The following is a 17762-nucleotide window of genomic DNA, read 5'->3' as shown; positions in this document are numbered from 1 at the left end:
CAATATATTTTGCTTAGTAGTAAACTTGATATTGATATGATCAACTTGATATGAAACTCCATCTATGGAAGTGAAGATCACTGAAAGGGCAGATAGATGGGAGAAGAAACAGCATATTAGCTTGGAGTGCAGCAGTTATTTTCTGATCTCTGCCTCTTAGGATGGGGAGCATATACATGCATTGTATGTGTGGGGTCTCCTAAGATATCTTGGTGCAAATAAAGCTTTTTGTTTGCAGTAGATTGGTCTGTTGTTTCTAATTATTTCCTTCTGCATCAACGAACACGCTAGGTACTGAAGAGAAGTTGAAGCGAGGAAGATCACCAATTTAAATTAAAATTTAAAAAATGACAAATAGACTGCTCCTTGTTCATTAATCTACTGGACCATGTGACAAACTCATTCAATACACAGACCTGTTGGTCACACGTTTGTGGTAGATGGCAATATGCACACTAGTTGTCAAATTGGATTGATAATTTCCTATCCAACAATTCAATAATAACAGTACTGCACTTCCTTACCCAAAAATATGGTAATTTCCTAGCTTACTTACTAATCTACCTACTTATCTCCTGTAGTTAGAACCCATGTTCTTTAAACCATGACAGTAAAGTTGTGAAAAAATTGTACATTTCTCTTCTTTTGTAACTGGTCAAATGAAAACAATCACCCTTTGAGGAGCTCTGTCAGAGTTACAATGCTTGAGCTACCCCCTCCCTACCCCGGGTGGTGCACACACATATACAATCTACCACCACCCCTGTGCTCCAACACCCCCACCAACACCACCCCTGCCTTTGCCCACAAAATCTCTCTCTGCACCGAAATCAAAACGTCAGAGCCCTGGAGAGTGGTCAATTTCATATCGGTTCTAATCCATCATTTCCAACGCCCTTGAATGAATGGACGAGTTTGGAAGTATAATACTGACTGAAATTGTGATTCAATGACAATGCTGCCATCTACAGGGCGGAATGGGTATTGCCAGATAATTATGTTTAAAGAACTCGGCAAACAAGATGAAATCTACCATGTCCTTTCATTGCGGAATTTTTTTTTATCATTATAACAATATCAGTTTGTGTAATCATTTTCTAATTTATTTAATCAATTAATTATTTAGCTCGATAGTTTATAATCAATGATCTAGTTTTTATCATAGGTTTGTATATGAATATATATATATATATATATATATATATATATATATATATATATATATATATATATATATATATATATATAAATATATATATATATATATATATATATATATATATATATATATTACAACTTTACATTTCTATCTATTCACTAACTGTAGATTCTTGACAAGAGGCTCAGAATCAATGTTTCTTTCCATTTTAGCATACAGCTCGATTTCATCAATGAACAGCAGGTGGCTGACAGCAGTCCAACTCCTGAATACCACACCCACTCTTTAGAGATGATCTGTCTGAGAGGATTCAGGCCTATGCAGAACAGCATGCATCTCCTTGGTATATAGCTAACTTTATCACGATGTGGACAACTGTCCTAGCTTCTAAAGTTGACTTCTAATGTTCTAATCTCTCTGTCAATTGAGTTAAACAACAGACACAAGTGAATATGTGCTTGTGATGAATTATATTCTGGTGGTAAATTCCTTATGGTGAAATAAACAGCACCCATTTTATGAGTTTTTGCTTTGGAGCGCAAAGGATTGGTTGTCTCTACATCATCATAATATAACTATTTGAAGGGCTTCAGGGCATACTCTAAACAATGGATGCGATGAAAACAGAGACCCATCTCAAAAGTTATGCATTATGTTGTCGTTTTGTTTTGCACTTCTTAAGTAGAAGCGTTTCATTTGGTAATTGGTGAATAAAAACCTGATTGTGTCAACAATTGGAACATACTGACAGGTGTCAGGTGCCAAAACTTGCTTCAGTTGTCATCGTTTCCGTAAGGTGTCTGCCCTGTGGCCAAGAAATATTTCTTTTGGCTTAACAAGCTGAAATCTTTCAAAGTACTTATTCATTTTAAAGGGTGCATCTATTTCACCAAACTTATTTGCACTTTCAAACTTATTCATTAATGACTGAACCAGTTCATTCCCATTGGGTACCCCTATACTAGTTAGCAGTGAGGTTACTGAATTTTGCAAACTATCTACAGTTCTCTAACACCTCTTTAACACAAGTCACATTACTTGCTACATCCATTAGTGTCACATTAGATCCAGAATACATTTTTGCAACAAATGAGGCTGCACAGTCACTTACAGAAGTAGTTTTGAGCGCTACAGAAAGTATAGCTGTTTCCACATTAGCTGGTGTGTCAGACTCGGATAACTGTGAAGATCTCAAATGGCATGTCTGAACATACTGACTGTTCACTGTTGACTGGTGGTCTCTGTAAAGATGCTTAGTAAAGGATTTGATACTGTGGTACATCCTTGGACAACCATCTTGGCTACAATTGAGAGTGAAGTCCAGTCCCTCTGACAACGCATGTATTTCATGAAGATGCCAAATTAGCTTCTTTACATTGTGTGTGAATTGTGACTGTCGACATTCGGGGCATGTGTACATTATGCTGTGACTTAATGTACACATCTGAGCTTAGAAATGAGGTTCAGTACCTTGGCTTTCCTGCTGGTTGAGATGGGAACGTCATAGATGTGTTCAAAGAAGGAGAACACAGAGCTAAGTTGAGGTGGATAGGCCAGGTTGCACACCAAGTAGAGCTTGAACAGCTTGTCTACAGCACATGTCAGTCCTTCTTCAAGGGGAATGGTAATTTGGTCATTCTTTCCAACAATCACGTATTGCCGTGAAGCAGCCTTCAGGTTACCAATACCGATTAGCTGTGGCTGATGGGTCTGTGATAAAGAATCATCAGAGGGTAGCAATTCTGCTTCCAGCCTAAGATGCAAAGAAAACCAAATCTCATTTTTTAGTATTACAAAGTGTCACACTTAATATTCCTTGAACAACTACAATGGACTTTGTTTCATTTGATGTGCTAAAGAAAACACTCATTCCGAGGACTGTAGTCTACCAGGACCAGAGTTTGACACTTCTTTGTTGAATCACAGGAGTATACCAAAATTAATTAAATACTGGTTCAAAATACTGTGAGACTTAATAATAATAAGTCCCAATATCTTTAATTGGTGGTCGTGTCACTCTTATTTGATGTTAACATATTTTAGGAAAATGTTTCAGTCTATAACATACAGGTGGCCAACTGAGTTCTTGGTGTTTAGCTGTGTTGTGTAATATAATAACCCCCGTAATGTTATCAATTTAAGAACGCTATTATCGTATGTCAATGATAGACTTGTTCTTCACATTACATCAAGCCATAAACTGGTAATGAACTTGAGTGAATGAGCATTTAAAAGCAAGGAGACAAATATGACAATACTTCATTGTACTTCAAAATGTTACCTACCAGAGTTGGCATATCCAAGAATCGTGGGTATTCCTAGAACAGTTCAGACAGGGTAGGGGAATGATTGGCTATCCACAATCTGCGCCAGGTGAATGTTTTCTGCATTGCTGCTTTGACTGATGAAACGCTGTCTGCAGATGGCCGGAGCCTTTTCATCAGGTTGATCCACTCAGTCTTCCATCCTCATCCTGGTCTGAATTAGGTCTGTCTTCACTGCGTCGCTTGTATGCTTTATAATGTCGCTGACCGTCCTCTAGCTTTCGGCGAATATTGCGAAATCTCATTTCCAAAAACCCAGAATGAGATGTTAGATCATAAAAATGCTCCTGGCAAAAACACAAGGATATTAACTGAGAAATATTTTAGATGATAAATTAATATTTGCTGCTACTGACACTACTAGAGGTAGTATTGAAGCTACTTTCTTTAAGCATTTAAAATAGTTATTCAATATAATTAAGTAAATATTTAAGAAACTGAAACTTGAAGACCAATTTTACTAGTAACTGATTTAAAGCAGAAACATGTAATTAGATAAGACAATCACATAAAGAAAGCCAGCTGCATGTGCAAGAGTACGTTCCACATAAAAGGCAAAATGCATATTAAAAATATGAACGTCAACTCTGCACATCTTACAACTGAGAACCAAAGCATATACTTACAAATCATTGCCCCTTTCCATCTACTTGGACTCTCATAGATGGAAGGACAGCAGTGATGCTCTTTGCTAGAGCTACTTTTTCAGTAGTTGATGGATAACTAAAGACAAAAATTAGAACATAGGAAATTAGATTTAGATTAGATACAGGATGTCTCAAGCCATATCTTATTATAGCATTCAAAACTAACCAAGCTACAACTTATTTACTTACAAGCCATGCTTTTCCACCAGGTCAGAGATGCATACTTTAATGAGCTTTCGCCTTGATTTTTCTGTCACGATGCCTTTTGTTTTAATTTCATCAAGTGTCTATGGTGCTTTCTTTTCCAAGAAAGACTTCAGTTCTTCATGTTCATGACCCGATGGAAAAATTGTCTTCGTTTAATTTTTTTGTAATGTTATCTCTCTTTAGATTAAGAAAAACATCTTACAATTCATTGTTTTTCAAAATGAGTTTTATTTTTAATTTAGCAGCATATTCACTGTAAAGGATATTGGGATGTTATGGGGGAGAGCTGCTGAGGTAATGCTATCAACCAAGGTAGGGACTTGGATATTTCCGCATGATAATGATTGAGCCGCGGCCATTTTTCTCCGGTCGCGCTGTCTAAGCGAAATCAGTCATCGCAAGCGCGCGGTAAAAAAATCGCTGTTTTCATCGGTTTGTAGGAGGTTCTTCCCAGAGTTTTGGTAATATGACATAACTGAATGTTCGCTTTCTCTCATTCCGTTAGAAGAATTCGCATTTCGCGCTCCTGTTTCTTTTTGAGCCTGCTTGAATTTTAACTTCGCGCTTGGACCGTTCAAAAACATTGTTGGACTGTTCAAAAGATATTAATAGATACGTGGACCGTTACATTATATTCTTGTTTATTGTTTCCTTAAGTTTTATCCCAGTCTGTACAGTTTATGGTAGTTTTTAAGGCTCCCAAGACAACGTGTTGGTCCGATGAACCATGATAGTCGGGCACGGATTAGCCACATGCTAAAACTAGCCAGGGTTACCAGGTCCTATAAAAATATCCCGCACAAAGTCAATGTAAAATCCGCCCTTTAGCCGCCTAAACAGGCCCAAAGACCAAAGTTATTGACAGGGGAGGGGGGTGGCGAGTGTTTAAAATGGAGACAAATTAAGTATTATATCGCGATCGATTCTTTGTGTTGACTTGTAACTCCCGCGGTGGCCCAACTCAAAAGTAGCCCAAAAAACCGCATCCCGCTACCCCAGAATTTTTACCCGCAGCTGGAACCTGGCAACTATGGCCACATGCTAAAACTAGCGCACATTTCTTGATCCCAAGATTTAGATTTATGGCATTAAAACAATAGGGCCGATTTAAATGTGAATATCTTTGGACTGGCTTGATCAAATTTGACAATTGAGGCATCTTTTTTTTAGTTATATTGTGCTGCAGCTAATAAAAACTATTTTAAATGTGACTAAATAATTTAGAAAAAAATGTCCGAAGTCCCTAAACAAGGTCAACATATTTTGGCGCCATTTCATGACTGAATTATGCAGTGCAGCTAGTTACATAACCCAGCTCTAGCTAATTTAGCTAGCTAGCCTAGCTAACTTACGGCAAGAAATAATAGTAAACCTAATTTAAAAGCAAGCCTGTTTTTGAATATACTATTTATCTCTGTGCTCAAGCGCTAACTTATCAGATAACATAGCTAGCTAGCGTTAGCTATTGTTAAATGAATGTCCTGTTAATATACAACTTTGGCTGCTAGCTAACTACTTGTCTTGAACGGTAGTACTTAATTTATTTTTATTCAATTTGTTAATTAATTTATTTTCTACCGGCATCGCTTGTTAGCAATATTATGTTTTTTACTCCCAAAAGGTTCATACATTTTTAAATACTTACCTAGATCAGAACCCTGTTATATCTTGGCCACCAATGTCGAAAAAGAGCGAGGCAACGGTTGACAATTTAATAAAACTGGACTGGAGAGACGTGATTGGTTCAAGTATTCGTTTAAATTTTTTGGATGTTTTTCTGTTCGAGGGGAAATAATCTACATTTTTATCCACAGATACTTACATTTTATACTAAAAACTCAAGCAAAATTAATTAATTATTTTTCTGATATAAATATACTTTCTTTAAGCTTAACACACAAATGTGTAGGCAAATTATGTCTATATATTACACGTGTGTGTTAAAAGTATTGTCGTGTTGTTCAAAATAAACAGTCTTTAGTCCCTGTTTTATGCTTATTTTATTAACACATGTGCATGTAACTTCTGACCACCATTATCGTTCATCTCGTCCTGCCGTTCTCACGATAACTCCAAATATCAACTATACCACAAGTATACAGGATTGACACATAATGTGTTAAAGTACTTCCGACACGGTAAATGTGTAGAAAAAAATGACACATTGGTTCTAAAGTAATAAAAAAGAAAAAAGAAAATGATCTGTGACCCTGTCGTACCAACAAGGTGTCCTTTCAATGGCCAGCAGAGCGAGGCTGCTTAAACGGCCCTGGCCCATGGTGTTGCGGGTGACAATAGTTTGTACACCTGAGGCATTGCACTGTCCAACTCCATGTCTTTCAGAAACAGCAAGAAATCACATAGCTTTCCCCTGTTGCCCTGCAAGTCCTGGTTTGAGTATAGGACTTGAAGTTCAGACCTCAGTCTCCCTGAATCAAAGAACTGGCCAAAACTTTTCAGGACACTCTGAAATGCCTCCTCTGGAAACACTTGTCTCATCTCATCAAATTTCCCTGGATTGATCAATTCCAAGAAGCGCAGACTTTCCAAATTTGCAAAACGGCGAGGTAGCTGCTCTGTGAGATTGTCTAGGATGGCCGTACAGATTTCTGTAGCACTCCTTGGGATCCTGTAGCTGTGACAGACTGTGTTTTCCCATGGGATTAATTTGTGGGTCTGATGTGAGATCTGCTGCTTTGGCATAAACAGCCCTCTGACCTCTTCTTTTTGACAAAAGCAAGAAAAGACTCAATTCCTTTCTTGCAGTACAGAACATCCATAGCTCTCTGCTGGACAAACACCACATCAGTCTCAGAGAAGATTTGTTCATATGTGTACAACATGAACACACACTCAAAATCTTCCAGTTTCATCAGAAGGCCTTTGGCACAGTCTAATCTGTCATCATCCATGGACTTATCGGCAATGATCATCTCAAAAGTTTGCAGGAGGGCATCATAATTGTTTGCCACAGTGCTCACTATACGTGATGTGAAATTCCATCGAGTAGGAGCATTTCTGGGCAACTTTGAGCAGCCTGCAGACTCAAGAAAAGACATCATCTTTGTGGATTTTGAGAAAAATGTGGCAAACCCAGAGAGTGATGCAAAAAATATTCTGTACTCAGATAAGCATTTAGCCCCCTGAGACAGAACCAAATTCAGTCTGTGTGCATAGCAATGCACAAACATTGCACTGGGGGTTATTGCTTTAACTTTGGCCTGCAAACCATTGAGAGCTGAAGCCATGACAGCAGTCCCATCATAGGTTTGCGCCACAAGTTTTCCCCTGAAATTGTAGCCCTGTATGTTCTCATTCAAGACTTCAAAAACAGACTGAGCATCTCTTCCCCCAGAAACATAAAAAAATCCAACAAAGCACTCCTGAATTTTACCTGTCCTATCCACATAGCCAACAATGACAGAGAGTTGAGCATGGCAAGCTATATCAGTTGTTTCATCCACCTGGCATGCAAAAAAGGAAGCCGCCTGGATTTAGCTAATGTTTCATTAACATTCAGTTATTATGTACATTTGCAATATCTACAGACCATTTAGCAATTAACTAAAACCTTTGTATAAACCTTAATGGTAAAACTCAGTTTACATGCTACTGTGAAACAGAACCCCCGTGTTCCACCATGTTTGAAAACGCTGGGAAGCTGGTGGGGTGGGCGTGGCTTGGTCCCAGAGGCGGTCTCAGAGCTCTGTGTCAGTCCGGAATCAGTGACCAATGGAGATTGCAGAGGAACGCCTTCATCTAAAGCCCCCCGCACACAGCGAGCAACTAGCTGAGCAAACGGGCGCTCAGCTAGTTGCTCGCCGTGTGCGGACGCTTGAGACAAAATTCTCTGCCTCTTGTGCCTGTGAGACATTTATCTAACGTGTTTGATATTTTCTGGCACGCGTGCCCGAAATCTCTCCGTGTGCGCTCGGCTGAGCAATTTGGCTCAGCAACTTTTCGTCACCAGCCAATTGGAAGCTCGCTTGGTGTCACATGACACCTCGGCGTTTACGCCGTTAACGGCCATCACTAATCAAAAAAAAAGAAATAAGTTGAACAAATAATAACAACCATGAGATATAAGATAGTTAACATGGCTTATTACATCGAATTTGGCGATAGAACAAGAAAATAATCATTTAATCAATTCGGTGTCGTGAAACATGTCTTTATGAAACACATAGCAGCATTTTTATTTGGTTGAGACACCATATACTGACGACACCGAATTAGGGTTGCCACCTGTCTGACAAAAAACAAGGACACTGTCATACTGACACAGAGTGGGGGGTGGTGGGTGGCGAGTGTAAATTGTTGACGGGGGGTGGCATAAAATGTTACCGGGGGTGTCAAATGGACACAGCGAGAAAAAAAAGACAGATTTAAAGTGTGCAGAAACAGTCTAAATAGTCGTTTGAACTAACCTAGTGAAAACCAGGACATTAAATGAATTTTTTTTGCCGGGACCTAATATTAAAAAGAAGGAAAACCGGGACAGGTGGCAACCCTACACCGAATTGATTAAATTATTATTTTTTTATTCTATCGCCAAATTCGATGTAATAAGCCATGTTAACTATCTTATATCTCATGGTTGTTGTCTCATCTTATATATGATTTATTATCTGATCAACTTCTTTCTTTACTTTTGATTAGTGATGGCCGTTAACGGCGTAAACGCCGAAGTGTCATGTGACGCCAAGCGAGCTTCCAATTGGCTGGTGACGAAAAGTTGCTGAGCCAAATTGCTCAGCCGAGCGCACACGATGAGATTTCAGAAAATATCAAACACGTTAGAAGGGGCTTAAGACCCTTCCACACGTGAAATGTGTTCCAAAAGTCAGAAGCAAAAAACGAAGCAGAAGCAAAGAGAGATTCCACAAGCAAAAGACCTTACTGGGAAAATCCAAAAAAACAAAAACAATGGAACCAAAAACTTGTCAAAATGCAAACGAAAATAAGTTTCAAATAACCAATTATATTAAAAATATATACTTTTGATATATTTTTTTCTGTTTTGCATTCATAACATATACTTTCTGCTCTTGGATTTACTTTTGCTTTTGTGGAACTATTGAAACAAAAATCACTCCATAGTGGACTGGACGACACGAGTGAAAAGTGAAGCCTCCGTGTGTCAGCTGCCTTCTAGTGGCTGGCTGCAGTACAACTTTTAACCCCGCCTATTCCCATGTAAGTGAACGGGCCGGACGAGAAACTTTAAATTTTTATTACACGTAAAATACGTTTTTTGAGCTATTATATTTTGTCAATTCTATAACACCCCATTGTGTTAATATCTCTCCCAGTGTTTTTCTCTACGATAAACAGATTGTATAGAAGTTATTATGTGTTACTTAAAGGGGAGTGGCGATAAGGTGATTGACAGTTAATAGCTGCGTTGGTTGACGTCTAATACCAGACGCTCAAACGTGAACGCGCTCAACAGCAAAACTCTATCAAAACTCTCGACAGCAGTATTAAAACCTTTTACCTTTGTTTATTTTGTAAACCGTTTAAGTGTCTTTATACCACACCTCAATGTCTTGTTCTGCAGTAGAGCACATATTTATTTACTCTGGCATTTTAACTCCAGTCATTTTACTGTGTAGGGCATCTGCAGCACATTAGCTAGTTGAGACGATAGACTGCGCTGTAAAACGGCCACTTAAGGTTCATTTATATATTTATAATAATTTGATGGGCCTGTTATCGTTTACAATGATCGATATATTGTATCTACGTCCTTCCGTCTTTACTATTGTCTAATAAACATTTGCAAACGTTATGTATGTTTTTTTCAGCAGTTCCCATGTAAACAGTATATTATTTCATATGCTATATTAACTTTACCCTAATTAATATATAGCTCACGTCTGATTATTGTGTCCAATAGTCTGTGCATTGTTTAACAAACGTGTGGGTTGCAATATTGTATGTATTGTTATCTTCTAAAATCATAACGTAACATTCCAATATGAAAATGAATTGTATGAATTGAATGTATGAATTAACCATTATACATTTCCCATTAAGCGCTTTGCAGATGAACCTGCGTGTAATCATGTTTGAATCACGTTGGTGTCCTTCTCGTTTGTAAAGGGTGTGTTCAACCTTAGACGATCAAACCTCTATTAGATGCGACGGAAAACACAAAACTGTCCGATTTTAGGCGACCACGTCGTACAGATCGGCGGGGCGTCGAAATTCGTGAATCTCCAGATTGGATGAAGCTTACATAAAATCATAGTAAAAGTGGGCCACTGATTTTAAAAAATAGGTTAATACTGGGAAAAGATTCGCGTAGCGTAGTGAGCCAGAAACCCTCTGGACAGATAAAAGCCGCGGAGGAGGTTTTTTGTTTTGGAGAGATGAGAGAGTAAACGGAACAAAACCGCCACAGCGCGCTTCTGTCGCTCCAGGATGGCAGCTGTCAGTCTAACGGAACCGCTTTGCCAGCCGTGTGGTTACAGTGCGAGTTTCAAAGGTACGTGTTTCTCTCTCAGCTCCGTTTGACCTGATTTCTTATGGGGGGTGACTGATTATGTAGCTAATAGAAAAGATTCGACGACATCCCTCACTTGAAGTTCAAGTGACGTCTGTAGGCCTCCATGACGCTGCTCACGTTTTTTGTGCAGTGGATGTGTACGTGAAAAAGCCCCTGGTGCCGATCCACCTGAGCCCTGAGCAGGTGGCACTGGAGATGCTGTGTCTGTGTGGTCAGCTGGACCTCCTCATCAGGGCCCAGGTGTACCAGGTAAACGTGCTAGCTGGGCGGGTTCGAGTCAGACAATAGCGGCTCGTCTGCAGCACTCTAACCTCCCTGTGTTAAGTTTCAGGGGCAGGACAGGAGTCCTGAAGAATCAGAATATTTTCAAAAACAAGGCAAGCTTCACACAATAAAAATGCTGAAATATCGGCACAGCAGCTGAAATATATAAACTGCAAATGTACTGTATTCTTGTTTGTACACAGGTGCTGACATTATAGACCAGATGAACAAATACCTTGAACACCTGCCTGAGCCGGCACCCATCCTGGAGGTAGCTGATTTAATAGCACAAACCCCTGTAATAACAGCCAAACAAGTAAACACTGTACTTTGGAATAAAAGGGGAACAATTTGCACTAAATCCCACTTTTCCATCAGGACTATCTGGACATTGCCGGACTGTCTGCCTTGTTCCCTCGAGTAGAAGTTTACATTATCCACAGCAGCCCCGTGGACATGCTGGAGACGCCGGCGATGGACGGTGAGGAGGCTGTCAAAAGACAAAGACACTTAGACTGGTGTTGTGTCCTGAGGCTTGCTGACCTACTGCAGTCATGGCTACAGGGTACTTTCCTCACCTCGGGAGGCTGAACCAGCTGCTGGTCCTGAGCCAGCAGATGGAGGATGATGGGAGGGACGTAGCAAAGCACAAGTACCTCCCCCACCAGCTCGCTGTTATATACGTGAGTTCAGCTGCACACTCGAGGGTCTTAGGACCCTTTCCCACACGTTTTGTTTTTATCACATTACTTCTTGAATTTCCTTTGACAGTTTTGTCATTAATACAGTGCTGTAACCAAGCTTTGTTATCACTTTGTTCATATTTTCCTGCCACATGCACAGAGCCAAGTTTCCAGTAATATCAGGATGTATTAATTTTGCTGGTCTGCATGAGACTCTTTTGCACATCACATTTTTTTGTTACAGCATGTGCTCAACTCTCTCAAAGACATACGGCCACTGTCCAGCATAAAGACGGACATTGAGGCGAACTTTAAGCAGATGAAGATGTCTTTAGTTTCAGAGGAAGGGTCCAAGCAAGAACCCCAATTACCGGACCAGTATCTCAGCTGGTGAGGGTGTTAATATATTTGCCATGATGTACCACAAATAGTCTATTTGTGTCAAAAGAAACATTTGCAATTGATGATATGATTACTGATATGCATAACTACTTCAATAAGCTGCAGTTCTTTACAGGTAATTCTTTTTTTTACTTTTACAGGGTATCACAGTTAACACACAACATTATATCAACAGTGTCTTCACTCGTAGGAGATCTGCCTGAAGATCTCAGCCCAGTAACAGCCTTCGTCTCCATGTTGTCCTGACAAATCTGGTCTGTGGATTTGATGGAATTCCATTCACATGTACTGATAAGTGGTTGCAGTTGACAGACTGTAATGGCCAAGTGGTAATGTGTTCACCTGATGACCAAGCAGAACACAAAGACCACTATAGTTGAATTAGCAAACATTACTGGTATCATTGCAAGTTACTAATTAACTGCTCTGGACCAGATCGAATGTTTACTGGACCAGGCTCTGCAAAGGGCAATCAATCATAAAATAAATAAAGTAGAAACAGAAAAGCAATTACGTAGACTGTATAAGAACGAGCCGTTACAAGCATGATTCATGTTTACTACTATTGTAATATTGCTATATAACTCATGGTGCTAAAACAATTCAGTGTACTCACTTGGAATACAATTAAAGGTTTGTACTTTAATCTCTTATCTAATTTGAACTCTTATCTGCTGCTACCTTGATCTTTGATTAAATGATCATGAATTACTTATCATAAAATTATACATTTTATATGTTTAGAAAATAATTTAAGAGCGTGATGTAATCCCAATAGACACCATCTTGGAGAAACGCCGTCACGTTGAGCGGGTTCACGGAGTGACGTAATCACGTACGTACGGGTTCACGGAGTGACGTAATCACGTAAGGGCTTCGTTCAATCGCGAGGGGACCGCCGGATGGCGCACTACAGTCGCCGCTAACCTACTCTCATTATTTAACATGCATTTCCAAAACCCAGTGTCATCTTCCACTGGTAAGAATACCACTATGCTGCATCTCGGTTCGTGTGCTGACTGAATAGACCATTAAAAAAAATTTACTTAGCGACTGGAAACGAAAAATCGTAATGTCTGCCAGCAGCTGCAGGTTATTCTATAATTCAATCATCTTCAGCATTAAACTGCAGACTAACGGTGTCCGAGAGTATCTTACTCCGTTAGCAACACACCTCTTTCTGGCGAATATGTACAGAGTTAGGATCTAACACCGCGTCGGGCGTTGTTTTAACAATGACCATTAAACCTGCGAATACGAGGAAGAGTTCAATCCTGAGTGATGCCAACGGTGTCCAATCAGGTTCTAGGTTTCATTTTGCGGACATTTGTCTAACCAATGATCCACGGTGGGAGGTTTCGTTTATTTTGATTTACCGGTTTTATTTCCTTTGTGTCTGAGGGGTGTCTGTGTGTTTACTAACACTAGCCTACCCACTACAACATCCAGAATATTCCCAGTGTGGCTTTGCACTGCGCTGGTTTAACAGATCCCAAGGCCAGGGCGTACTTCTCTGTGCAAGCATCAGTCGGTACTTTATAGTCCAGTTTCATAATCTACACTAGGTGACTAGAAGAATGTGGGCTCTCCTCATGTCACTGTGTTCAGCCACACCCCACCGCACACATATGTAGAGCTCAGAAGCTCTATGGAGCTTCATGAGACGGACTTTCAGTTGCATACAAACCTAAGATCACGTTAGTGACCAAGGCATGGGATACCAGACACGCCCATAAAGTATTATACGGACTGATGGCTAATACTCATGGTCCACATTCCTCTGGCCATAATGTGTATGTAACGGCGTGTAGATGGCCGCGAAACAATGCGACAAGTTATAATATAACTCAGAATTGTTATTATATAGTCCACAGTTGTAGCACAAGATAAACTAGGAGTCTGCAACCGTAGTATTGGTGAAAAAACATGTCTTGACTGCCTAGTACATTTTTTGCAGCAATTTAAACGTCAAAACCACAACCCAGTGCCACAAAATGATGTGAGAAGAGATGATAGCGGAACCAACATTACTCTCCAGATCAGTGCAAAAGTAAGAGTCTTTGTTACAGCCTACGAGTGACACAGTTACCTCTGCGTTGATCATCCAAACCAAAATGAATAACAGTAATCAACAACATTGTATTCTCAATTTTTGAAGAGAGAACTCTTCTGTAGACGTTTCTTCTTGCTCATCCGTGAATCATACCTCCGGTGTGAGAAATGAAAACAGACAGAAGAATGTGGTAAGAGGTTATGCTCCACTATCTGTAACGTTTATTTCCAACTGGGATTTCCTCCATGTCATGAGAAAACTACTGTAGCAGGGCACATTTACGTGAAGCACCAACGCAATTTCAATATTAATAGCGCCCCCTTGTGGAGAATTATATTTTTACTCAACAAGCTTGAATATGACGCGCGTCACATCTAAAAATTTAAATGTAAAGTAAACCACACAATCCTTCATCTCTTTTAATACTAAGCATTTCCATTAAAATTGGCAAGTTTTTATAGATAGTGTAGTAACGATACCTCATGTGTAACAGCGGTGTGCTGTGATTGGTTTACACTGTGAGCGTTTTAAACATCTAGAGAGGGAAGAGAAAAGCCAGAGGTGGTTGTGAGAATGCTCAGAGGAAGACGGCCAGACCCAGACCAGAGGGAGACCAAGCCAGAGATGGAGATGTGGAGGCTGTCACCTTGTTTGAGGTGGTCGCCATGGGGAGGAGTGCCATGCAGGTATGCACCTGTGATCCAATTCCCATAAAAATCTCATGTGATCCAGTTCAGACAACATCTCTTGCCTTTTGACTGCACCGTTGGAATCACCATTGGCTGTGAATTATGTGATTTCTGTTGTGAGGGATGTTGATGATGGTTGATGGCTGGGAGGTTGACTGGAGGGTTTATTTGTGTTCTGAACACCCTCACAAGGCCGTGGTGGACGACTGGATTGAGGCTTACATAACGGACAGAGAACCCGCTCTGCTTGATCTCATCAGCTTCTTCATCCAGTGTTCGGGATGCAAAGGCAAACCATTTAAATATATTTGACGAGAATTATTTTGTTAATGTTGACTTTCAGTAATCCTTTTTTTTTAAGATATGAATTTGCTAAACATCTTGCTTATTGGGTGACTGCTGAATTGCTACTTGCTCTAGGGGTGGTGACTGCTGAGATGTTCCAGAGCCAGGAAGACAGTGATGTCATGAGCAGGATGGTGGAGGATCTGGATCAGGTATCGTCTGATTTCCCAGGAACCCTCGTACCACGTTGCGTTATGTTCCTTTGTACATTGTGAAGTGCGACAGCCCTTTGTATTACACATTGCAGAGCTCAGGTTTACAATACAAGAAATTCTTGGCGTTCCCATGGATCCTCACTGTCACATGGCCTATGGACTTGGTTAGTATGAAACTGGCCCCAATCTTAGGCCCTGGTGTTATTTCAACGATGTCTGTGATTTGTGCCCAAGTGCACAGACGTATCCTAAATGCCGATTCTTTCCATGTGGTCTTTCCCAGGACAGTGGCGAGTACCCTCTCGTTATGTCTGGTCTGTACTGGAAGAGGTTCCGCGTGAACTTCTGTGAATTTGTCCAGGTGCTTGTCTCTCAGTGCCAGTATAGCGTGATCTTCGACAACTACCTCCTGAACACACTCATCTCGCTGCTGACCGAGCTCTCAGCATCGTGCGTGCGTGCCTTCAGACACACCTGCACGCTGGCAGGTAACCGGACCCTACACCCTCGGACCCTCGTGATGGTGGTGGTGGTGGGGTCAGAGCAGGGCTGGAGGGGTTGGGTCTCGTGGCTGATGAGGCCATCCTCTGTGCTCCTGTGTGTGGCGTAGCCGTAAAGCTTCTCAGCGCGCTGGTGAATGTGGCTCTCAGCCTGAGCGTCGGAGTGGACAACAGCCAGAGACTGTACGAGGTGGAGAAGGCCAAGGTCTCCAGCAAACGAGCCTCACCACGACTGGAGAAGATCCAGAGGAAGATCACTGAGGTGGGGGCATGAACCTCTGTGAGACCACTCTCAGGTTCTCCTGCTTTAACAGTACGTTAGCGGTTGCAGCATAAGCTAAATATAATACTAAACTATTGTTTAGTAACTTCCAAAATGTGTAATGAGATAAATCTGTGTCAGCAGAGTACATGTATTCTGTTTATAGAAAAATGAGTTATCTCCTTGGTATCCTGAATTTTAGATGACTTACCTCTCCAGTTCCTGAGCTGTTCCTCATCTCTTATATTTGGTTGCTGTTTCCTGGGTGTTCAGTTGCAGGACAGGAAGCTCGAAACCGAAGACATGATGGACGTTATCTTTAAAGGAGTGTTTCTTAAAAGATACAGGTAAGTTCATCATTGGTTGTTTCCTCCTTTGTATCACCTCTCCCCGACGTACCACTTTAACAAAGTAATTTTTTGCTTGTCCTGGATGGGCAGAGACGTAATCCCCGAGATCAGGGCCATCTGCATGGAGGAACTGACCGAGTGGATGAAACTGTATAGTCCAGTGTTCCTGAACGACACCTACCTGAAGTATGTAGGATGGATGATGTATGATAAGGTGCGTCTCCATGCTGAAACCTGACTGGTTCCTCCACATGCAGAACTCTCTTGTAATAAACGTCTTGGCGTTTGTAGAGAGCGTTTCAGATCCTGCTCCTGCTTTGATTCTTCTCGTTCTGGATGAGAGCAGTATCAGTGGATGTGTAGTTATGCATTACCCTGCATCTTAGAAGCTTTGCTTGTGCCATTGTTTGTGTCAGGTTTAATTTTTAAAAGCGTGTGAGTGTGTGTGTGTGTGTGTGTGAGTGTGTGTGTGTGTGTGTGAGTGTGTGTGTGTGTGTGTGTGTGTGTGTGTGTGTGTGAGAGTGTGTGTGTGAGAGAGTGTGTGTGAGAGAGTGTGTGTGTGTGTGTGTGAGAGAGAGAGAGTGTGTGTGAGTGTGTGTGTGTGTGTGTGTGTGTGTGTGTAATCGGGAGCCTGATCCTCTCCATACTTGTTTCACAGCAACCCGATGTGCGTTTGAAGTGTGTGCTGGGTCTGCAGGGGCTCTATCAGGATGTTCAGCTCAGCTCCAAAATGGACCTCTTCACCAGCAGGTTTAAGGTACCACCTGCTTATATGCTCCCCAGACCATTAGGCATTTGTTAACACATACTACAGTGAACTTCCCCGTCCGGTGGGCCGCTGCCCGTCAGCCTGGTCCCAGTTAACGACTCCAGCCCCGGCGGAAACGATTCAAACTGCGTCAAAATAAGTCAAAGTTTGGAAATAGGCGGTTGCGTGTTAAAGGCAGCGAGTGGCAGCTCCAGCAGGGCCCGTGGAGGACGCTGACTGACAGCTGGTCAAGCCCCTCAGGTGTGCCTGCAGCGTAGCACCGCCCACACTGGGCGTCTGCAGGGGCTCGGCCCCACCGCACCACCACTCTTACCCAGAAACCCTTCAGTGGCCAGCAGATTGGCACAGCTCGCATTTAAGATGCCATTAAGTACCGAAGAGCAGCCTTAACAAGGATAAATTGTGTACTTTTAGATGAGATTGCTCTCAGAGAGGATCGTTA

General features: G+C 41.2%; 2 protein-coding genes and 1 long non-coding RNA gene across 4 annotated transcripts in view; 2 read left to right on the top strand and 1 right to left on the bottom strand.

Moving 5' to 3' along the window:
- Positions 1–1342: 1342 nt before the first annotated feature.
- Positions 1343–6046, bottom strand: LOC143511565 (uncharacterized). The gene is made up of 4 exons (XR_013130165.1): positions 5983–6046; positions 4110–4206; positions 3445–3770; positions 1343–2912 (listed from the first exon to the last, which is right to left on the bottom strand). It is a non-coding gene; the product is annotated as an uncharacterized LOC143511565 (long non-coding RNA).
- A 4367-nt stretch (positions 6047–10413) lies between these two features.
- On the top strand, positions 10414–12476 carry LOC143511885 (uncharacterized). Of its 2 annotated transcripts, none has more exons than XM_077001585.1 (8): positions 10414–10827; positions 10979–11097; positions 11180–11225; positions 11316–11383; positions 11491–11593; positions 11677–11795; positions 12040–12185; positions 12338–12476. In XM_077001585.1, the coding sequence occupies exons 1-8, from the start codon at positions 10764–10766 to the stop codon at positions 12441–12443; spliced, it is 771 nt and encodes a 256-aa protein (XP_076857700.1). In that variant the 5' UTR covers positions 10414–10763; the 3' UTR covers positions 12444–12476. The 2 variants fall into 2 exon arrangements, with proteins under 2 accessions (XP_076857700.1, XP_076857698.1); XM_077001583.1 differs by having other exon boundaries at positions 10417–10827; positions 11174–11225.
- Positions 12477–13050: 574 nt separating this feature from the next.
- The window catches only part of LOC143511882 (cohesin subunit SA-2), an 18449-nt gene continuing 13737 nt past the window's right edge, over positions 13051–17762 (top strand). Inside the window, exons 1-12 of the mRNA XM_077001578.1 lie at positions 13051–13176; positions 14155–14247; positions 14356–14440; positions 14790–14936; positions 15132–15228; positions 15360–15436; positions 15532–15603; positions 15723–15927; positions 16050–16201; positions 16475–16548; positions 16642–16765; positions 17210–17308. Of these exons, the coding sequence (XP_076857693.1) occupies positions 14207–14247; positions 14356–14440; positions 14790–14936; positions 15132–15228; positions 15360–15436; positions 15532–15603; positions 15723–15927; positions 16050–16201; positions 16475–16548; positions 16642–16765; positions 17210–17308 (1173 nt within the window). The 5' untranslated portion in view covers positions 13051–13176; positions 14155–14206. The remainder of the gene's footprint in view (positions 13177–14154; positions 14248–14355; positions 14441–14789; positions 14937–15131; positions 15229–15359; positions 15437–15531; positions 15604–15722; positions 15928–16049; positions 16202–16474; positions 16549–16641; positions 16766–17209; positions 17309–17762) is intronic.

The sequence above is a fragment of the Brachyhypopomus gauderio genome, chromosome 4 (assembly GCF_052324685.1).
Source record: "Brachyhypopomus gauderio isolate BG-103 chromosome 4, BGAUD_0.2, whole genome shotgun sequence".
Taxonomy (NCBI): domain Eukaryota; kingdom Metazoa; phylum Chordata; class Actinopteri; order Gymnotiformes; family Hypopomidae; genus Brachyhypopomus; species Brachyhypopomus gauderio.
This window is presented reverse-complemented; position numbering and strand designations above follow the sequence as displayed.